This window comes from Xiphophorus couchianus, chromosome 7 (genome assembly GCF_001444195.1).
Source record: "Xiphophorus couchianus chromosome 7, X_couchianus-1.0, whole genome shotgun sequence".
Taxonomy (NCBI): Eukaryota; Metazoa; Chordata; class Actinopteri; order Cyprinodontiformes; family Poeciliidae; genus Xiphophorus; species Xiphophorus couchianus.
This window is the reverse complement of record NC_040234.1, coordinates 26,965,205-26,984,284: the sequence shown is the minus strand read 5'-3', so window position 1 is coordinate 26,984,284 and position 19,080 is coordinate 26,965,205. Positions and strand designations below refer to the sequence as shown.

Sequence of the window (19,080 nt, the reverse complement as noted above, 5' to 3'; positions counted from 1 at the left end):
TATTGGATTATTTTGATTTCAAATATGGCCCTAGATGGTTCCCTCCTTGAAAGAAACTCCTTGTGGCTCTGCAAGCTCAGCATGTTAATGTGGCTCTGCACATAAACAAGCTCAGACTGCTACATAAAGCAGCAGTGTTAGAGGTTGGAATAGGAATCAGTTTCCTTAGCTCTAGTATGTATTGCCTTACATGCCAAATGACTGGCCAAGCAGGTAGCTCCGCCAGCTGAGTGAAGCTGACACCCCACACACGTCAAAAAATCCAGCAGGCAGTCTGAGTGGTTAGTGCTCCGTTTGTGCCGTTAAAATTTTCATTTGTGCAGCTTTGGTTTCTGAGATATTAAAAATTATTTTTTAGGTCATCCAAAGTTCCCCCGCCCATCCTGCTCCAAAACAAACCAAAGTGGGCTACTTCGTCAGTGCAGGTTTGTGGCGTTAAAACTACCGCAGCGAAGTTGTTTTCAAGTTGGATATTCCAATATCCGCGGCGCCGAGCTCGAGGTTGATCCGATTTATGAACGCTCATTTCGGCCCGCCGTTCTCTACCGCTCCCTCCTCAAGCGCTCGGAGGTTCACTTAGGGACTGTCAACAAATTTCCGAACCAAGCACTTTTAAGAAACTAATGTAAAAATAGATTTCTTGCCTTGTGACCAACTGAAACAAAATTCATGCTGTTACACGAGACGCACTGTTCTCTAGTAAATTTAGAAGTCATACTCAATATTTTTAATAGTTGTAATATTAAAAAGTATATATATATTTTTTAATAGCTTCCAAGTCATGTGCCCTATTGAGTCAAAATCGAGTCTTCTTCTAGACTCGAGGGATGAGGTACACTCATTTTTATTGCATTTGAACCTTTTTGATATTATTTTGGCATTTTGTTTGCCGACTCTGTGGGCCTGCAAGCAGGTTTTAATCGAGCCGAGCGATTCCTTCTTCTTGTCCTGAAGGATCGAAATGGGGTTTCAGTTGGAGTTTGTGGAGAAAACCTTTATCAATAGGGTAAAAACAGCAGAACGAATAAAACAAATTAAATAGGGTAATCATAAAAAAACAAAACCAACCATGCTGTATAAATGCAGAGGCTCCCAAAGTTGGGGTGGGACTCCCACACAAAGGGGCGGGGCTTTATGACATGACCCCTGAGGTGTATGCAGAGCTAAAACCAAATAAACTATGAAATAAATAAATGTACAATTAAATGTCTCTTTAAATTCTGTACAGTAATATGTCTTTTAACCCTTAAAAAAAAAAAAAAATCTAATCATTTGACTATAAATTGATTTTTAAATGAAAATACGGAAATATTTCTAAGTATTTTTAGGGATTGCCAGCAGGGGGCGACCTGTCTCACTGTTCATTTTTGGGTCTCAGGCTGAAGCGTTTGGGAACTCCTGCATGAATGTGTGATTTTTGTTGGTCATCAGCGCTCAGGCTCACCATCTGCTTCTGCTTCTTCTTGAGTCTCCGCTTCTGCAGGAAAGAGTTGAGCCACTGCATGATGTTAGCGGTGATGGACAGAATCAACAACACCAGGATGGAGGTGCTATGCTCTGGTTTCATGAAAAGATCGGAGAGGGGTTGTCACGCAAATCCACTCCGTTCTGTACGTGCAGACGCAACAGCGACTAAAACACTTACCTCTGAGTGGTGCTGGTGTTTCTGTTGACGAGTCTGTGGAGACAGAGATTTTGCATGATGAGCACATCCAGGCTACGAAAGAGTTCATAGAATATTTGACTTTCCCTGAAAACAAATCATGCAACATGTTTCGAAATAAAATTCAGCAAATTGTAAGAAAAAAAAAGGATCCCTCGCAGTTTTATTGACGTCGCTTAATTTAGTGTTTTTCTTGTTTTTATTTTCTTCCCAAAAATACTTTTTTCACAAGCTATTAGAAAGGAAGAATTAGCAGTGAGAAAATATTCTGTTCTATTAGACTTTTGAACTAAAACTGGCTTAATTTTCACAACAATTGTGCAAGGCGTAACCACTAACTACATATAAATTCACAGAACATAAACAGCTATTCGACTTTCCCCAGACAGAAAACATACAATATGTTGTTTTTTTAGTTTTTTTAAATGAAAGTTACTAGAAAGGAAAGAAAAAAAACCCCACAGCAGTTCTACTGATGTTTAAATTCGTGCTTTTATTTTTTATTTTCTTTGCAAAAACATTGAGAGCTTACCTTTTCTCGGACCCATGTCAGACACTGGAAATGACAAAAACAGAAAACAATAATGTTAGAATTTTAAGCAAGCTTATTAGTGACATTATTAAACTATTTATGCATAACATGTAATAAAGTGGAAAAATAAGAAATGAAAAAGTGCATAATCATCTCTTCTATTGGGCATTTTCAGTAAAATTAGGGTACGGTTCACAACAAATGTGCAAGGTGGAACTCATGCGGCGTGAATATGGACATAGATTTTCCACTATTGGAAAACCATATATTCATCTGCTGTGTGCACACAGAGAGGGTTGGCAAGTGTCGACTTAAAAAGCAATTATGGTAATTATGGTAACAAAGTAATATACAAAACTGAACACATTTTAAGAACTTCAGCTTTAAGTGAGAACTATTAATTTAATGATGTTTGTATGGCAGAAGTGTATGGCAATTTCTTATTTAATGGAAGAACCTCAGCTGAATAATATGGCAAAGTATTTTTGCACAATTGTTATAAAATTGCACAAACGACAAAATGACAATGACAAAAATACATTTGCTGATTGGGGACACGACAATTTTTTCAATAAAACGTTTTTTTTGCGCTAGGAATACATCTATCGAAATTACTGTAAAATTGCACTTTTTTATTTCTTTTTTTTTTTTTGCATCGCTCTAGTCAAATGATCAACAACAATTTTTTTTTTCTTTAATGACCTCAGTAGAATATCAATTCATTTTTGTGTAGATATGTTAAGTGGGGTTAAGTGCCAAACAAATACCACATTATGATTGCACATATATAAATGTATACAGTATATATATATATGGCTCTAGTGGCCTCCACCTAAAAGTTCCATGACAGGAAAGTAGGCAACGAGAGAAAAGGAAGGCAAAGGTCATGTCGGCCAAGCTGAGGACCAAGGCCTCCCCATGTGGGTTGTGTTCAACCCCTGCGCCACCACAGAGCCCCAATGTGGGATATTTTGTGAGTGTTTTGCAAATGTATTAAAAAATAGAAACTGCTAATGTGATTTCTTGCTTAAGTATTCACAGCCTCTACTAGCCAAAATTGAGCTGTTTCCACCTTGAGTTGTTTCTAAACTGAAATGGAGTCCAACTGTGGTAACTGCAATTGACTGGACTTAACCTGAAAAGGCAGACACTCGTCTGTATGTCAGAACACTCACAAACGTTCCTCTGGAATAACATTTCCACATAACAACATGTGGAAAAAGTGGAGTTCTCTGAATACTTTCTGGATGCACAGTGTACTTTGTTGTCATTTACAATTTACATTAAGTTATCGTTCTGTAAAGTCAAAGTCTTGTAAATATGGGCAAAATCACATCATACTTTGATGCATGACAGAAGATAAAGTGTTTAATAACACCTTAAATAAATAAATGAAAATATTAGTTTGATGTTGAGAGTCTAAATTTAATATTTTCAGTTTAGGTGTTCTGGGGAAGTTAATCCATGGAGTAATATTGTACTCCTAAGTTGTAATAATACTAGTCAAATGTACTAGAAACATAAAAGAGACAAACATTTACATAAAAAAGAAGAAACCTGTTGTTGTTGTAGCTGTACGAGTATAGTTTTTTTTGTGACAAATCTGATGATTGTTTTGAGTAGATTTACAGATAACTATCAGAAAATAAAATTTGATGAAATGGGTGATCAGGCATAACATTATGACCACTTGTAAATAAGGCGAATAACACTCATCAGGTCTCGGTACTTCACATTGGGTGGGACACATTCTTTTAGGCAAAGAGTGAACATTTTTTTCCTCAAAGTTGACGTGCTAGCAGCAGGGAAAGCGTGAGCAAGGTGACAGGGGGTGGGAACATCTCCAAAACCTCCGCTCTCCTGAGGGGATCCTGCCATGAAGAGGTCACTATCTATCGAAACTGTTCCAAGGAAAGAACAGTGGTGAGTTGGTGACAGGCTGGGGTCACAAATGCTGCATATTGACACATACGTTTTGCTGCCATAATTGCTGAAGGAGTTAATTCTGGTCCGGATAGAAAGGTGTCAGAATACGCAGTGTCTGTAGTGTACGTGGCTGCATAGCCATAAACCAGTTGGACTGCCGGTGCTGGCCACAAGGTAAAGGCAGAGTTTGCATGCAGAGCTGCAGTTATTAAAAATCATCAAAGAATCTTTTCCAGCAATGAAATGACTAAATAAAATGGATAATCTTACCACTTCTGGAATGGCATGCCAAACCAGGCTTAACGTCCATTGGTGACTGCAGTGTTGCTGTATTTGACAATTGTGTTTGTCCTTTAACTGTTGACTGTGTTGTTAAAGATGATCTTGACGTAGTTGTCGGAGATCTTGTTGACGTAGATGTCCTACGTGACTTTAACGTAGTTCTTGTCGACATAGTTGTCCTATGTGACACTGACGAAGTTGGGCTGGATGGAGTTGTCCTAGGTGGCGTTAACGTGGTTGTTGAAGATGTTGTCAATGAAGATGTGTTACGTGATGTTGATATAGTCGGGGTAGATATTGTCGATGTAGTGGTCGGAGTTAATGCGGACATGGTTGGTGAAGATGTTAACGTAATTGTCCTAACTGACGTTGACGTAGTTGTTGGAGATGCTGTCGATGTAATTGTCTTAGGTGACGTTGACGTGGTTGTTGAATTTGTTGTCAATGAAGCTTTGTTAGGTGACACTGATATAGTCGGGGTAGATATTGCTGATGTAGTGGTCGGAGTTAATGCGTGCATGGTTGTTGAAGATGTTGTCAACGTAGTAGTCCTACCTGACGTTGACATAGTTGTGGGAGACGCTGTCGATGTAATTGTCTTAGGTGACGTTGACGTGGTTGTTGAATTTGTTATCAATAAAGTTGTGTTAGGTGACATTGATATAGTCGGGGTAGATATTGCTGATGTAGTGGTCGGAGTTAATGCGGACATGGTTGGTGAAGATGTTAACGTAGTTGTCCTAGCTGACGTTGACGTAGTTGTTGGAGATGCTGTCGATGTAGTTGTGCCAAGTGACATTGACATAGTCGGGGTAGATATTGCTGATGTAGTGATCGGAGTTAATGCGTGCATGGTTGTTGAAGATGTTGTCAACGTAGTAGTCCTACCTGACGTTGACGTAGTTGGAGATGCTGTCGATGTAGTTGTGCCAAGTGACATGGACATAGTTGTGGGAGATGCTGTCGATGTAATTGTCTTAGGTGACGTTGACGTGGTTGTTGAATTTGTTGTCAATGAAGCTTTGTTAGGTGACGTTGATATGTTCGGGGTAGATATTGTCGATGTAGTGATCGGAGTTAATGTGGACATGGTTGGTGGAGATGTTGATGTGGCTCCTGCAGATGTTCCATCTAAAATTACAAACATTTCAGTAAGTTCTAAGATATGAGCGGAGAGTAAATGATAAAGATTCAAATACAAAATTTGTCTAAAAAGTAAAGGTACACTGAACCACATAAAAGTCAGGATTAGCTTTAACAAACATCATAGCTGTAACAAACTCTTAACAGTAAGTTTTCACACACTGACAGCCTGGTACTACACTGTTTTTACTGATGATGATGATAATGATGATAATGTTTATGATGATGATGAAACTAACCCAGACAACCTCACATCATGACCCTGTCAATCCCAAACATCACAGTTTGGTGTTTGGGTTCGAAAGCTTCTTCCTTTGTCCTCCAAATGTAAAGGTGGCTGGCAAAAGAGTGACCTCCTGGGATTATCTGTGGGTTCAGTGACCACAGTCCACAGAACGTCTCTGGAGTTCAGTGAACAGGACTCCAGAGATCCTCTGTGGCTTTCTAAATCCTTTTTCTCCAGTTAATCTACAGACAAGACTCTCTGTGAGTTATCCCAGCCTCCTGGTTGTTCTCCAGATGAGGCTTTCCGTTAGCTCCTGCAGTCTTGTGCCAGCCTCCAGCGCTCCTACACTGCCACTGGTCTTCTGGACCTCTCCACCACTAGTGTACTGGTCGCCTCCCACACTTCATCCACTGAAAATCCTTGGAATTTCAGCATCGGAGTCTTAGTCTCCTTTGCTCTATCCAGCTTGATCTGAGGCATGGTTCTAGGAATGACCTCTGAGTTTCCTGCCTAAACTCAGTTTTTTTCTGGGGTATTTTTGGTTTCAGGCCCTCCTGCCAAGACCCTTCCCGCCTTTCCATATTAGTTATTCTCTGATATGATTGTTAGTCTTCAGCTCCCTCTGTGTTCTGTGTGTAATTAGTGTCCTTCCCTCAGTCTGCCAACTTGCACTTCTCCACAGCTGTTCAACATTCGATTGATTGTCACCTGATTCCTTGGTGACTAAACTCTCTGGTTTCTGTAGTTCATTGCTGATTCCTTCTCTTACATCAAGTCTGATCCTGCTCTCCTTGTGTCCTCCTGTCAGTTTGTTTAGGTCCGTCTGCACTTTGGTTCTGCTTCAGCCACACAATGCATCACAACCAGTTGACCTTTCAGAAGCTAACAAGGTTTTGAAATCATCACCTGGACTTGGGCAAATGGCTTAAAGGCATCATAATTTCACAGTGCATTCACATCAGCCATGTTTAGTTTCATGGAACTATTTGATTCCCTTTAAAGTCTGGGACAAAAGGGACAAAAACCTAAATCAGATAACAAGCCAGGTGTTACGTCAAAGGATATAAAATAGTGACCAGAAATTGGAGACCCAGAGTCAGAGCTCATTTCAACAGACAGTTAGCAGTGGTGCCTGCCATGTCCCTTTTACTGTCTTCCATCTGGTAACCATATCCAATTAACGGATTGCTGCAGAGCTGGTTACCGTTACGTAAGTGAGCATGTGGTTTTTGGATACCTCTCTGGGTAAGACCCTCCTCCTACGATCATTCAGATCCAGGAAATTTCCTGGTGGTTCCAAATTGCCTCCATTTACCAAAGAAGGAAAGCAGCAGAAATCAATATCTTGTGTCTGAGTTATGCCTTGAGTCAACGCTGCCTCTGCAGTCCTTTGGCTTAGCAGTTTGTCCCAGCCGTGGGTTTTTTCAAGCTGGACTCCAAATAAGCAGTGGAAAAATCTCAACTCAGTGGAAACAGGGAACAACTGAGTTTTTGAGCCTCAAGGAAAGAATGCCAATACTTGACTTCCTACTTTATTTTTATTTCTATAAACATTTGCTGAAAAAGAAAAAGAAGCTATTGTTTATGTTGTTATTGTGGGATCTAGCTAGGAGAGTTTTCAGAGACTCAAAACAAAAGCTGGATTTTCACAATGTTCACATTTCCTTTGGTGAACAAGTTCAAAATTATTTTTAAAAACATTTTAGGGGCTCTGATAGAGTTATCAAACTGACTTTTATGTCAATTTTTAAATAGAGATTTCCCTGACATAGCATTTTGTCAGGAGAGACGCAGAGTAATTCCTAATTACCAACAATGATGATACTGTTATGCCTGATCGGTGTTTCAGTGACTATTGAAGGCCTGTGAACAAATTTAATGCTTAAAAAAAACCCCAGGAAAAAACATCAACAAATGAGGAAAAATTAAGCAGTCAGTGGAGAAATAGTGAACAAATTAGTTAATGGAATAAAAAATGAGTAAAATGGGTTTTTTTTCCGAAGAGTTTTTGCAGCACTAGTGGCTCTTTTTTTTTTTTGCGACAGTATTTAGACAGGAAAGAGGGTGGAAGGACATGCGGCAAAGGTCGCCGGGACCAGGAGTCGAACCCGCGACGTCCGTATCAAGGACTGAGGCATCCAAACGCGGGGCATGCTAACCCCCTGCGCCACCACAGCACGCCCGGTTGTTTTGTCATTTTTGCATGAAATGAGCCACAATTAAATAAATTCAATTTTTAAAATCAGCGAGATAGAGTTTGTAAAGTAGTCATGAATAAAAAAGCGTCATTGCTGACTTTCTAAAATTGCAATTACAATTTAGATTTTGTTGTGCTTGAATGAATGAATTAATTTATTTACTGCACCAGGTTAGAGCCTAAAAGCTCATTCCCACTTGTAGTTCCCAAAACATGCAGTAATATTAAAATCCGAACATAGAAGGTAAAACACTGAACTAAATCAAGATGCTAAAACTTAATACCTGAAATTCTCCACAGCCATTCCATAGTTTCGACCACAGAACCTGAAACATACAGCATGGTTAGTTTATTTAGAAAAGCTGCACAATAAAAATATATGTGCAATTGTCAAAGAACAGAAGACACTACAGTCCACATTAGGAAAAACAATAAAAGCTTAAGTGTGCACTGTGGTGCACTAATGCCAAAATGAAATACTCACTGAAGTTCTGACAATCTCCAAAGGCTGAAAATGAGAAATATGAATATTAATGATTGATATTACAATTAAAAATCATTTATTTACAATGAAAGCAATGATTGTCTTTAAATAAAATTGCTGTAATGCACTATGACCAACAGACTACACTCTGCATGTACCTCACTTGCATACAAAGTCAAATTTAACACATTGTTGTGTTAAAAAAAAAAGTAAAGGCCGACTGTCAGCAGTTTTCTCATGACAGTGAAATAGTAAAAGACAAAGGCTCCCAAACTGCCACAAGACCAAACCTTCCCATATTGTGTTACAACCACAAACATCAGTGTGTTTTATTGGAGTTTTATGTGTCAAACTGGCACAAGGTTCTTCATATGAAATAAATTAATAAAAACCACAAAGAAAATGGTATAATGCGGTGCTAAACGTAGGACCCAAACGCAGAGACGGAGGAGGAAACTGAATATTGACTGAATCGTGATTCAAAGAAAAATAAAGGTGAGGTAGAAAAACTTACAAGAAAAATACAAACAAAAAACACAGGAGCAAAAGAAAAAAGCAAATAATAAATCCAAAGAAAATTAAGGCAAGGAAACACACGAAGAACATGAGGTGGAACCAGGAAGTGATGGAAGTAGACAAAAGGAGCAGGCGAGGAGCGACTGAGAATGAAGTGCTTGAATGCTGAACAAAAGATCTAGGATGATTAGCTACATGATTACAGGTGTGAGTGGAGAGCAGAAGGCTGACTGAGAGGCACTGAGAGGATGGCACAGGGGCGAGGGAGAGTACACAGAGGAACAGGAAATAGATCTAACACTGAAGAAACATCATAAAACTAGAGTAGCAAAGAATAACTATAATGAGAAATAAACATACTGTAACTAGAAACACAGAGAAGTACTTAACTAAAGGGAAACAGGAACAAGGCAGATCTAACCAAGATAAAAACACAAAATAATAATGAAGCTAGAATCAAATCAAACTACCAAAACAACTTAACAACCTGGGATCCTGACACTTTCAAAGGTTTTCTTTCAGAATTTCTCTGTATTTACTTCCATCCATCTTCAGTTCTTTATCTAAAATCCGTTCTGATCCAGTCTGATCGGTGCACCTTTTCCCACTTAACCACTATTTCCCCTATATAACACAATAACTGGTTTTCCTATCAGAGCTGCTGATCTCAGCATCTCCACAAACAGTCCAATAAAAGCATCCAATCAAATCATTTGTTCTCAATAAATAATAATATTTATTGGAAGGTCTACTTCTTCTCTCCCCCATTCACAGATTCTCTTGGAGATCTGCAAGGAAACTTTGGCTTCACTATTCTAAACCATGAATTTCACTTCTATTCTGGAGAAATAGATGTAAACTGAAAAGAACAGATGTATGAATAATTCTGGGCTTAATGGTTGTGGACTGGATCGGTTCACATGAACACATTTGCTGTGTTAACGCCACAACCTGAGCTCTCTCTGATTTGATCTCACTGTGTGGCTTAAATGATAAGGCACAATTGTTAGGCGGTATTGTTTCTTACTTGTGTTTATGTGTTTATTAGTGTAATTTACGTTTTCTAGTTTGGCAAACAAACACCTGAAGTGGAACATATACATTGTGTAGTTCCCTTCAGTTGTCTGTTTACACGTTTCCTCCAGGTCCTATAAACAAAGAAAAACATGATCAAAAACATCAACAGGTGGAAAAAACAAGACAAGAAAAAGACGCTGCCATTGAAATTCAGAGATGTCTAAGAAATGCACTCACTTCTTTCTCATAGCAATCATCTTTTATTTTCTGAAATAATGTTCGCTCTCTGTTTTTCCATAATGTGCACTTTAGGGTTCCCTGCAAAAATGAACAGATAAATGCACACTCTTTCAAATGTAGGTAAATGTGCAACTCATTGAAACGTACAGAATGACTCAGATTCTCAAAGGTAATTATTGCATCATTACGTTACCTGGAGGCTGGTGGTATTTATTACGGGGATCAGATCAGTCACGTCTGCGCCGTTCTAAAATAAGCACAAAACAAGATAGAGAGACAATATTTACAGTTAATCCTTTCAATTGCATCATATGCAGATCATTATAGCCAAAGCTGTCAGCAATGGACTATTATATTTTAAAAAATCTTTGTTTTTATCAGTATTACTATTTTTCCACTAAGAGGTTAGAAGAAACAGGGCCGTGCAGAGACCTTTGGAGGGGCAGGGGCTCAAAGTTAAAAAGGGGCACATTGAACAAGATCTTAAAACACCGTACAACAACATAACAACAACCCATATTAATCAAAAATCTAATATTTAATTGGATCTTACTATATCATTGCCATCATGTGGGGACAATGCAAAGCAAATCTAGTCTATATTTTCCCCATCAGGTATAAAGTTTCTGTTTCTGCTGCTGACAGTCCAGGAGGGCTGAGCTGATCTGAGACTGTAGCTGTTAAACAGACCAGAGGAGAGAAGGTCAAAGGTTATAAAGTTATGAAATAAGCAAAATTGCTGCCATTTTACTAATTAAGCCCTAATAGAAAAATCTGTCTAAGGCCCCATATTACCTCGGGCCGGCCCTGCATGAACAGCCGCTGCGATGCGCATCTCTGGAATCTACCTGGAATCTACCTGGAATCTACCTGGAATCTACCTGGAATCTACCTGGAATCCCCCGGTGGCCCCTATCAGTCCGCCGATGCTTTGGGGACATTTTGATTCATTTCATTGTGGCATGTTTGGCTTTATGCTGCGGTTCTAATTACTGCTACAGTATTTTCTCTGATGTTTATGTGATATTTTGTGAATATCACATTATTTTGTGATATTTTATGAACTCCAGATGCTATGAGCTGAATCTTTCTTCAACAGTTGAGGTTCTGAAGCAACTTCTATCCACAGCCGTGAACCTCCAGCCCAGATCCTGCCAGCGGTGCAAACCGCCTGGTACTAACGTTAAGGAGAAGCAGAGACTCAACTGTGAGCATGTGGCACCATTTCTTTCTATCAGGATATCTGGTTCTGACCCACGGCAGTGGAACCGACTCAGGCTGCATTTACTCCAGCACTGGAACAGCCTGATAAAGTTAAAGTCTGATGTTTTCTCTGCAGCCGAAGCATTTCTGTGTTTAGGGCTGAGGAGGGTTTTCCTGTTATTACAAGGACAATTACAAAAAATAGAGACAGTTTTCTTCAACATCAGACCTTCGTTTTTAGCCAGACTCATTTATTTTTGCTAAATTATTAGATTTGGATAAATATTATTGTTGAGGGGCACAAGCAGGCCTCCTGACACACAGCTTAAAATAAAATAATAATAATAATTCATAAAGGGCACTCGGGACATCAGGAATAAAAGGGGCGGGGCTCCTGCACATGTCTGACAAGAAAGTTAAACGTTGATAAAATGTAATAAGATGCAAACACTTGATTGATACATTTGACTGACTAAACATTCAACTTTAACTTATGGAGAATTAATTTTTTGTATTTGATGAACTGGAAGCCAAAACAACTGAGATAAACAATTAAAACAAAACCTAAAATTGACCAAAATGCTTGTGATCACTCAGTGCTATTGATCCAGTCTGAGTACAAATGAACATTCGTCTGTTGTGAGTTTCACATACATATTACAGATAGAAAGGATTTTCAGTATATTATACAAATGACAGCATTTGCCTAAAAAATAAATAAATAAATAAACGGAGATTGACATACCCATTTATCTCTGGAGAAATGATGATAACACCCCTCCTCTGACAGGCTGATGAGTTTTAAAAAGACCTACAAAAATGTAAAGCAAAGTTATTATTTTGACTATAAAATGTTTGTTTCTTGCATTCTATAACAATGGTGAAAAGATGAGTAGCTGTATTTATGTGCATGTGTATTAAACTGAAGCACAAAATGTGACATGTTGATACATTGAGGTCCTTTTCAAACCCGCCCAACTTGACAATCAAAGATGGCTTCCATTTTTCAAGATGGCCATCAAAATGACCTCAAAGTTGAATTTTTCTATCCGTATTAAGAATTCTGGTCTAGTTTATCGCTCAGTTACGTTTTGTTCTTCAGTTATTTTTGCGTTTTATGTTCACTCTTCTTAGCATACATTCCCCGTCCACTTTATTAGGTACAGCTGTCCAATAATTTGCCAACACAAATTGCGAATAAGCCAACGGCCAACTGGGTTGACTTAGTCGACAGCATCACATTCTACCAAACTGGCTTTAGCTTGTTTTACTACGTATCAGTAAAAATGATGGCGATAGAATAAAACATGCATGTTTGTTGCAGGCTGTCATCATTTCTGGACGATTACCAGCTTGGAGCAGTCTTGGTTTCAGAACTTTATTTAACTTCTCAACTCAAAATACCAACATGCATCCGATGAAGTTAAAGGAAAAGGAGGAAAGTAAAACAATCTGACATCATCAGAGATGACGTGGCACATCTACATCACAGGTCATCTTTGAAGACAGACAGCCAGGGTCGTGCGACTAAACAAGTAATACTTACAAAGAACAAGAGAAGGCAGCCGGACGCCATTCTGTTACCGTGACAATCCATGTTTACTCTGTGATGAGAGAAGACACAAATGAAGAAAACTTTAGTAACCAATCCCAAGGTGGAACCATGTAATGCGGTTGTATTAGGGTGAAATGAGAAGTTCTTTTCTGGTATTCAATGTCACAAACAACATCTGTGCTCAACAGTCCTTCCTCACATCTTTAATAAAACCCACAAATATTTGTACACGTTTGATGCTAAAATAGAGACGGCCAGTTTGTCACTGAGCTTCGCCAAAGGTTGATGAAAAACAAAAGCGGCGATAACAAAGCTTCATCCAGACGCCGGACACACACTTGACAGAAAGGTTTTCAGAACGATCACACAGGAATGTCGCTTCAGTGAACGTGCATTTAAATGCACGTTCACTGAAGCGACAGATCATACAGTAGCCAGATCTTACAGTGCCGCTGTATGATCTTGCTACCTACCCTGTGTGTGTCTGAGGGTAATTGTGTGTGCTATACTGTGACTGTTACTGATTGTGTGTGTTTTTAACCATCAAAGAGAAGAGCACTTAAATCCAAGAGGATTATAAACCATAAGCAAATGTGGCGTTTGCGATAATGGTTAGACCAGATCCTTTTCATGGTTCCACCAAAAATACGTCTGATTCGGTTTCAGTTCAGATTTCACTGGAGTCAATCCCTTAAAGTTGCTATTTTGTACAGACTGTGTGATATGAAGACCTTGCAGGCCTCACAGAGCACCAGAAGAAAGATTACAAGTGTCATAGAGGGTCGTAAAATAGAAAACCGTTTATTTTGCTGACAGTTTAATTTCCAGTCAACCGTAAATGTCAGGGTCTTGGATCGTTTTTGCCTTTGATGGGTTTTTGTTCTAGCATTCTGTCATGCTGAAGCTTCATCTCCATGACAGCTGTGCACAAAGTTCAGTCAGCATTCCCTTACAAAAAAAAAAAACAAAGGCAAAAACACAATTTCAAAATTGCCCGTTTGTTTTAAATGACAATTAAAATCACACGCCTTAATCCTCCAACTACTTCCTGTTTTGTTTGTAGTTTGTTGATCACGTGACTCCTGTGATGTGGAGAAAGAGTTTCCACTGCAGTTTTGCAAAATAAATCAATTTCATTACCGCAAAAAAAAAAAAAACACCTCATACCAGCGGCAATTTTTGATAAAAAAAAATAGGTTTATTCAAAATTGCTGTGTTTCCATTAAGCAGATTTATTTCCGAAGGGTCAAATTGAGCAACTCTATCTGTGGAAAAGCAGCTGCTATTTATACATCTCTTCTCCTCTGCTGTCTTTGCAGACGACTCCTGTGTCTTTGTTCACTCGGTCTACTTAACAACCTGTACCTGCAGCATGTGGCTCCACTCATCACTCCATCAATAACCCGTCTCCCGCTGAATACCTCATGGTTCATGTCTTGCTGAGATTAAAGGAGCTTCTCTTTTGGACAAAAAAAATTAAAAAATGTCAACGGTGAAACATAGCAGAGGACTGTTTCACAAAACCCAGAGTGAGAGATAAAGCCAGGCTTGGCATGGCGCCATCGGTTCATCCTGGCTTTCTGCGTTTCACAAAGACCAAACCAGAGTCAGGAGGTGTGACTGAAGGAATTCCACCGTTTTCTTCAAGAGACCTTCAGCTCGATCACAGATTCCTCGGCAGATAAATTGCGTACTCCACACCTCGCACCAAACAAACATCTTTTGACGGAGGATAATAACTCCACAGAACCAAGAATTAAAGCTCCCAAACAACCCTTGGAATGTTTTCTTGCCTATTGAATTGGGAATAAAGCTCGAGGGCATCTGCTGTTGAGCCGCATAATGTTTCAGGTATTTTGCAGTTGTTGCGATTCCCACGTTATCCGACAGCACCTCAACAATTCAACTGTCAGACTTGAGGACGTTATTATGTAACTATCGCAGCTCGCCTGTGAACCAGACCCAAAGTTGATCGGAGGACATCCCGTCTCCGCCTGGGGCTGGAGCGCCTTGATGGCTTTCTGTAATCTAAGCAAGACGATTCCCATGAAGACGCATCAGAACGAGTGTTTAAGCAAGACAGCCCGTGGTGAGTCCAGGTGAAAGTTGAACATGCTTTACACCGTTCAAGATTTGCAGAGCGTACGGGAAGCATTCAGACCCCTTTACATTTTTCCTCTGCAGCCATTTGCGAAAATCAAAAAAGTTTATATTATTTCACAGAAAATGGACAATCAGCATCCCATCTGGATAGAGAAACAGAAATGTAGAAATTTTTGCACACTTACTAAAAAAGAAAAACTGAAACATCACACGGTCATAAGGAGTCCGACCCTTTGCTGAGTGTTGAGTAGAAGCACCTTTAGAGCTGGTACCTATTGGGAATGATGCAACAAGTTTTCCACACCTGGATTTGGGAATCCTCTGCCTCTTCCTTCAGATCCTCTCCAGTTCCATCAGGTTGGATGGTAAACATTGGCCAGTCAAGGATGGTCTCAGAGTTCTTCTGAAGCCACTCCTTTGTTATTGTAGTTGTGTGTTTCGGGTCACCATCTTATTGGAAGGAGAACCTTCGGTCCAATCTGACATCCTGGGCACTTTGGAAGAGCTTTTCTTCCAGGATCTCTCTGTACTTGCAACCAGTCATTCTGTCCCTGCAGAAAAGCAGTGCCTGGTTCTCTCCACACATGCCGCATAGAATAATTGCCAAAAAGTTCTGTCATGTTTGGTTCCAGTTTACGAACCCACATGCACGAACACAATCAGGAGACGCGTGTGCAAAACAATAATGAAGTTTATTGACAAGAGGGTAGAGGGTTGGGGAGAAAACACGGAGCAGGAGTCTGGAAGGGGCAACAATTCAGCCACTGTCAACGACGAGAAGCTGTTAGAATATACGAATCCAGGAAGGTGGATGAATATATATGTTGACGAAGGGAAAGGCTTACTAGGAGCAGATGGATGTCTCCTTTGGAGCAACAACGGACCCAGGGGCGGCGTGGAGAGGCAACGAACTGTTGGAGGGCGGACAGGTAAGTCAGGCTGAGTGGAGGAGCGAACTGACGGCTGGTCGTAGTCCGGGACAAACGACCCACAGAACTCTCCTCTCGGAAAACTCCGGAGGAATCCAGGTAAACCAAGGTAAACAAACACTCAGGCAAGGAAGTGTCAGCTCGCCGCTTCTTAAATACTCCCAGCCTCAGTCAGACAATGCGCCACAGGTGTGTCCCCGGGTTCGACCCCACGCCTCTCCAGGGGCTCTGCTCCTAGGCGGCATCTGGTGGAGGAAGTGGGAAGCAGCAGGCTTCCACAAAAAACAGACAAACAAAAAAAAACACCGATCCTGACAAGTTCAATCTTGGTTTCATCAGACCAGATAATTTTATCTCTCAGTCTGGGAGTTTTTCATGTGTTATTTATCAAACTATGCAGGTTTTCATCCGTCTGGCACTGAGGAGAAGCTTCCATCAGGCCTCTCTGCCATAAAGCCCCGTCTGGTGGACGGCTGCAGTGATAGTTGAGGAACTTTCTCCCATCTCTCTGCTGCGTCTCTGGAGCTCAGCCACAGTGACCTTTGGCTTCTTCTCCCACAATTGCTCAGTTAAGTGGAAGACCGGGTCTAGAAAGAGTTCTGTTCATAACAAACTGCTTCCATGTAAGGACCATGGAGGTCACTGTGTTCCTAGGAACCTGGAGTTCTGCAGAAATTCTTTTGGGGCCTTGTCCAGATCTTTTGTAATCCTTGCCACAGTTCTGTCTCTGAGTCCTTGGGCAGTTCCTTCCACCAATGATTCTCATTTGCTCTCATTTGTGAGCTGTGAGGTCTTGTATAGACATGTGTGTGTTTCATAATCAAGTCCAATCAGATGAAATAAAGTAGAACCATCTCAGTGAGGATCAAAAGAAATGGGAAGCAATATGAGCGTCACAGCAAAGAGTGTCAATACTTGTGACCGTGTGACATTTCAGTTTTTCCTTTTTTTAGTAAATGTGCAAAGATTTCTACATTTCTGTTCTTTCGGGATGCTGAGGGTACATCCATGAGAAATGATATGAACTTTTTTTGACTTTAGCAAATGGCTGAAATGAAATGAAGAGTGAAAAGTGTAAAGAGGGTCTGAATACCTTCTGTATTGTAACCATCCTGCTAGCGCTTTCCAGACGACATTCTCCTGGACTCAAACATGATCTGCTCTAATTACAATGTGTGACCTGGATTCAGGGTCAAAGGAGGAAAACAAACCAGAATGACAACAGAGTGTCCACACTCTCCTCACAGGGCTAAAGTAAACTAAACTAAACCAAAGTAAACAACTCCAGAGGATGTCCAGAGCTAGGGCTTCGATCGCTTGCTGTGATAACACAGTTGGAACCAGATATTATTTACAGTGAATACAATAAAAAAAAAAAAAAAAAAAAAAATTGGACATTTTTCTTCTCACTGTTCAAAGTTAAATGAGACCAAACCTTTCTTGTTTTAAGTTAAGTAGAATTAACCAAATCATTTGTTCAGTTCCTGGAAAGCTATTTATTTAACATATTAAATGTGTTTTCGCTGTCAGGGATGCCTCACTTTTAAAATGTTTGATTGGTGTTTATATTTTTGATTTTGAAAATTTTTCAATTACTTACTTTCAGATATTATCTCACTACTAAATTGTTTTAAAGGCCACAGATAAGAAGTCAGCAGCTTCACCACAACAAGTCCTTCCACAAATGCTAGCACTAGTTAGCGTAGCCACCGACGACGGCAGATAAACAGATTTCCTGTAACGATTAGGCCGTTTCCCCGCACATCTAGAAGCATTGATTGTCGTCGCTAAGACCCGCCTCCTGGCTCTGATTGGCTGCTTTTGACTGAGCAGCGGAGTGACAAGTTTATAACAAATTTTGAAATAAATAAATAAATAAAAATACATACTTTTGTAAAAGTTGCCTACCGAAGCTTTGACTGACATGTAATTGGCTTCAACTGTACTAGGAAAACTGTGCGAGTCCACAGTATTAATAAATGATCTTTTGAAAGTCTCCCTTCTTTTTGCTGGCCCACTGAGTGAAAGAGAAAATATGACAAATGCTCATTGACCATAAAAGCACCATATGTGAGGTCAGACCTGTCCAGCTTGAAAGGGACCAGCAGCTATGTGTAATAAGCAGCACCTTTATTCCTCATTATCCCCAGTAATGGTTATGTAAGTGGAAAACTGAGGAGATGACATATTCATCTTTTTATTTTTCCATCAATGTTCAATGACGCCCTGCATGGAGCTGCTGAGGCCCCTTGTTAGTTCGGTTCTGCGTAATGATTTCAATTTGACGTTCTACTGTCCTCCAGTAGCTAAAAGGTCACAGAGGTCAGACAAGGAGACCAACAAAACTCCAATCCGGTAAATTACCTTCAGGAACTCCAGTAAAATCATAACACAGCTCGCACTATAAATCGGGCTCACTAAATAATATGCAGAGCCCAGTGATGTCAGTAAAGAAAAAAATAATTTCAGTAAAAAGTGTTCATAAGACTATTTTCAGGAGTTTGCCTCAAACTCAGAGGTCACGTTAATGGAATATTTTCTGTATTTGACCTTTTTATTTATTTATTTTTTTTAAATGACGGAAAAATTTGAAGCTTGTCAGTCATTTTGACAGGTTATAATTCACACCCTAGACTGGTGCACATGGGCAGACATTATAGACTTTACACAAAGAATTCATCACAGAGGCAACTAAAATCAATTAATAAAAAATCCTTTCTGAATATCATCTCATGGAAACTGAACTAAATGCGTCTTGCTGACCGGGAGCTGAAGAGTTATGGACAGGACGCTTTGGAGCGTCTGGTTCAGAAATGTAACATTAATTAGACTGTAACATGTGCAGTGAGTCAGTTCATTTATGCAGTTCATAAATGAACTGACTTCTGAACTGCATAAGTCAGTTCATTTTGACTGACTTATGCGGTCAGTCAAAATGAAGTACAACAAAAAAGGTCTAGTGCGACCTCTGCTCAAACGTTCAATCAGGTTTGATAGTAGAGCTCATTTCAGCAACATTGGAATTCAAAGTGCTTTACAATGTGAAAACATAAAAAAAACATAA

General features: G+C 39.8%; 1 protein-coding gene across 5 annotated transcripts in view; it reads right to left on the bottom strand.

The window, feature by feature from the left end:
* The window catches only part of LOC114148389 (cell wall protein DAN4-like), a 33,990-nt gene that overhangs the window by 1,309 nt on the left and 13,601 nt on the right, over positions 1 to 19,080 (bottom strand). For 2 of the 5 annotated variants that reach the window (XM_028023625.1, XM_028023624.1), the window contains exons 2-12: positions 12,976 to 13,033; positions 12,175 to 12,240; positions 10,420 to 10,473; positions 10,224 to 10,304; positions 9,997 to 10,117; positions 8,454 to 8,477; positions 8,254 to 8,295; positions 4,392 to 5,534; positions 2,196 to 2,219; positions 1,646 to 1,678; positions 1,445 to 1,557 (exon numbers count right to left, since the gene is read on the bottom strand). In XM_028023625.1, the coding sequence (XP_027879426.1) occupies positions 1,445 to 1,557; positions 1,646 to 1,678; positions 2,196 to 2,219; positions 4,392 to 5,534; positions 8,254 to 8,295; positions 8,454 to 8,477; positions 9,997 to 10,117; positions 10,224 to 10,304; positions 10,420 to 10,473; positions 12,175 to 12,240; positions 12,976 to 13,026 (1,752 nt within the window). In that variant the 5' untranslated portion in view covers positions 13,027 to 13,033. The remainder of the gene's footprint in view (positions 1 to 1,444; positions 1,558 to 1,645; positions 1,679 to 2,195; positions 2,220 to 4,391; positions 5,535 to 8,253; positions 8,296 to 8,453; positions 8,478 to 9,996; positions 10,118 to 10,223; positions 10,305 to 10,419; positions 10,474 to 12,174; positions 12,241 to 12,975; positions 13,034 to 19,080) is intronic. The other 3 variants (XM_028023627.1, XM_028023628.1, XM_028023629.1) reach the window with 3 other exon arrangements.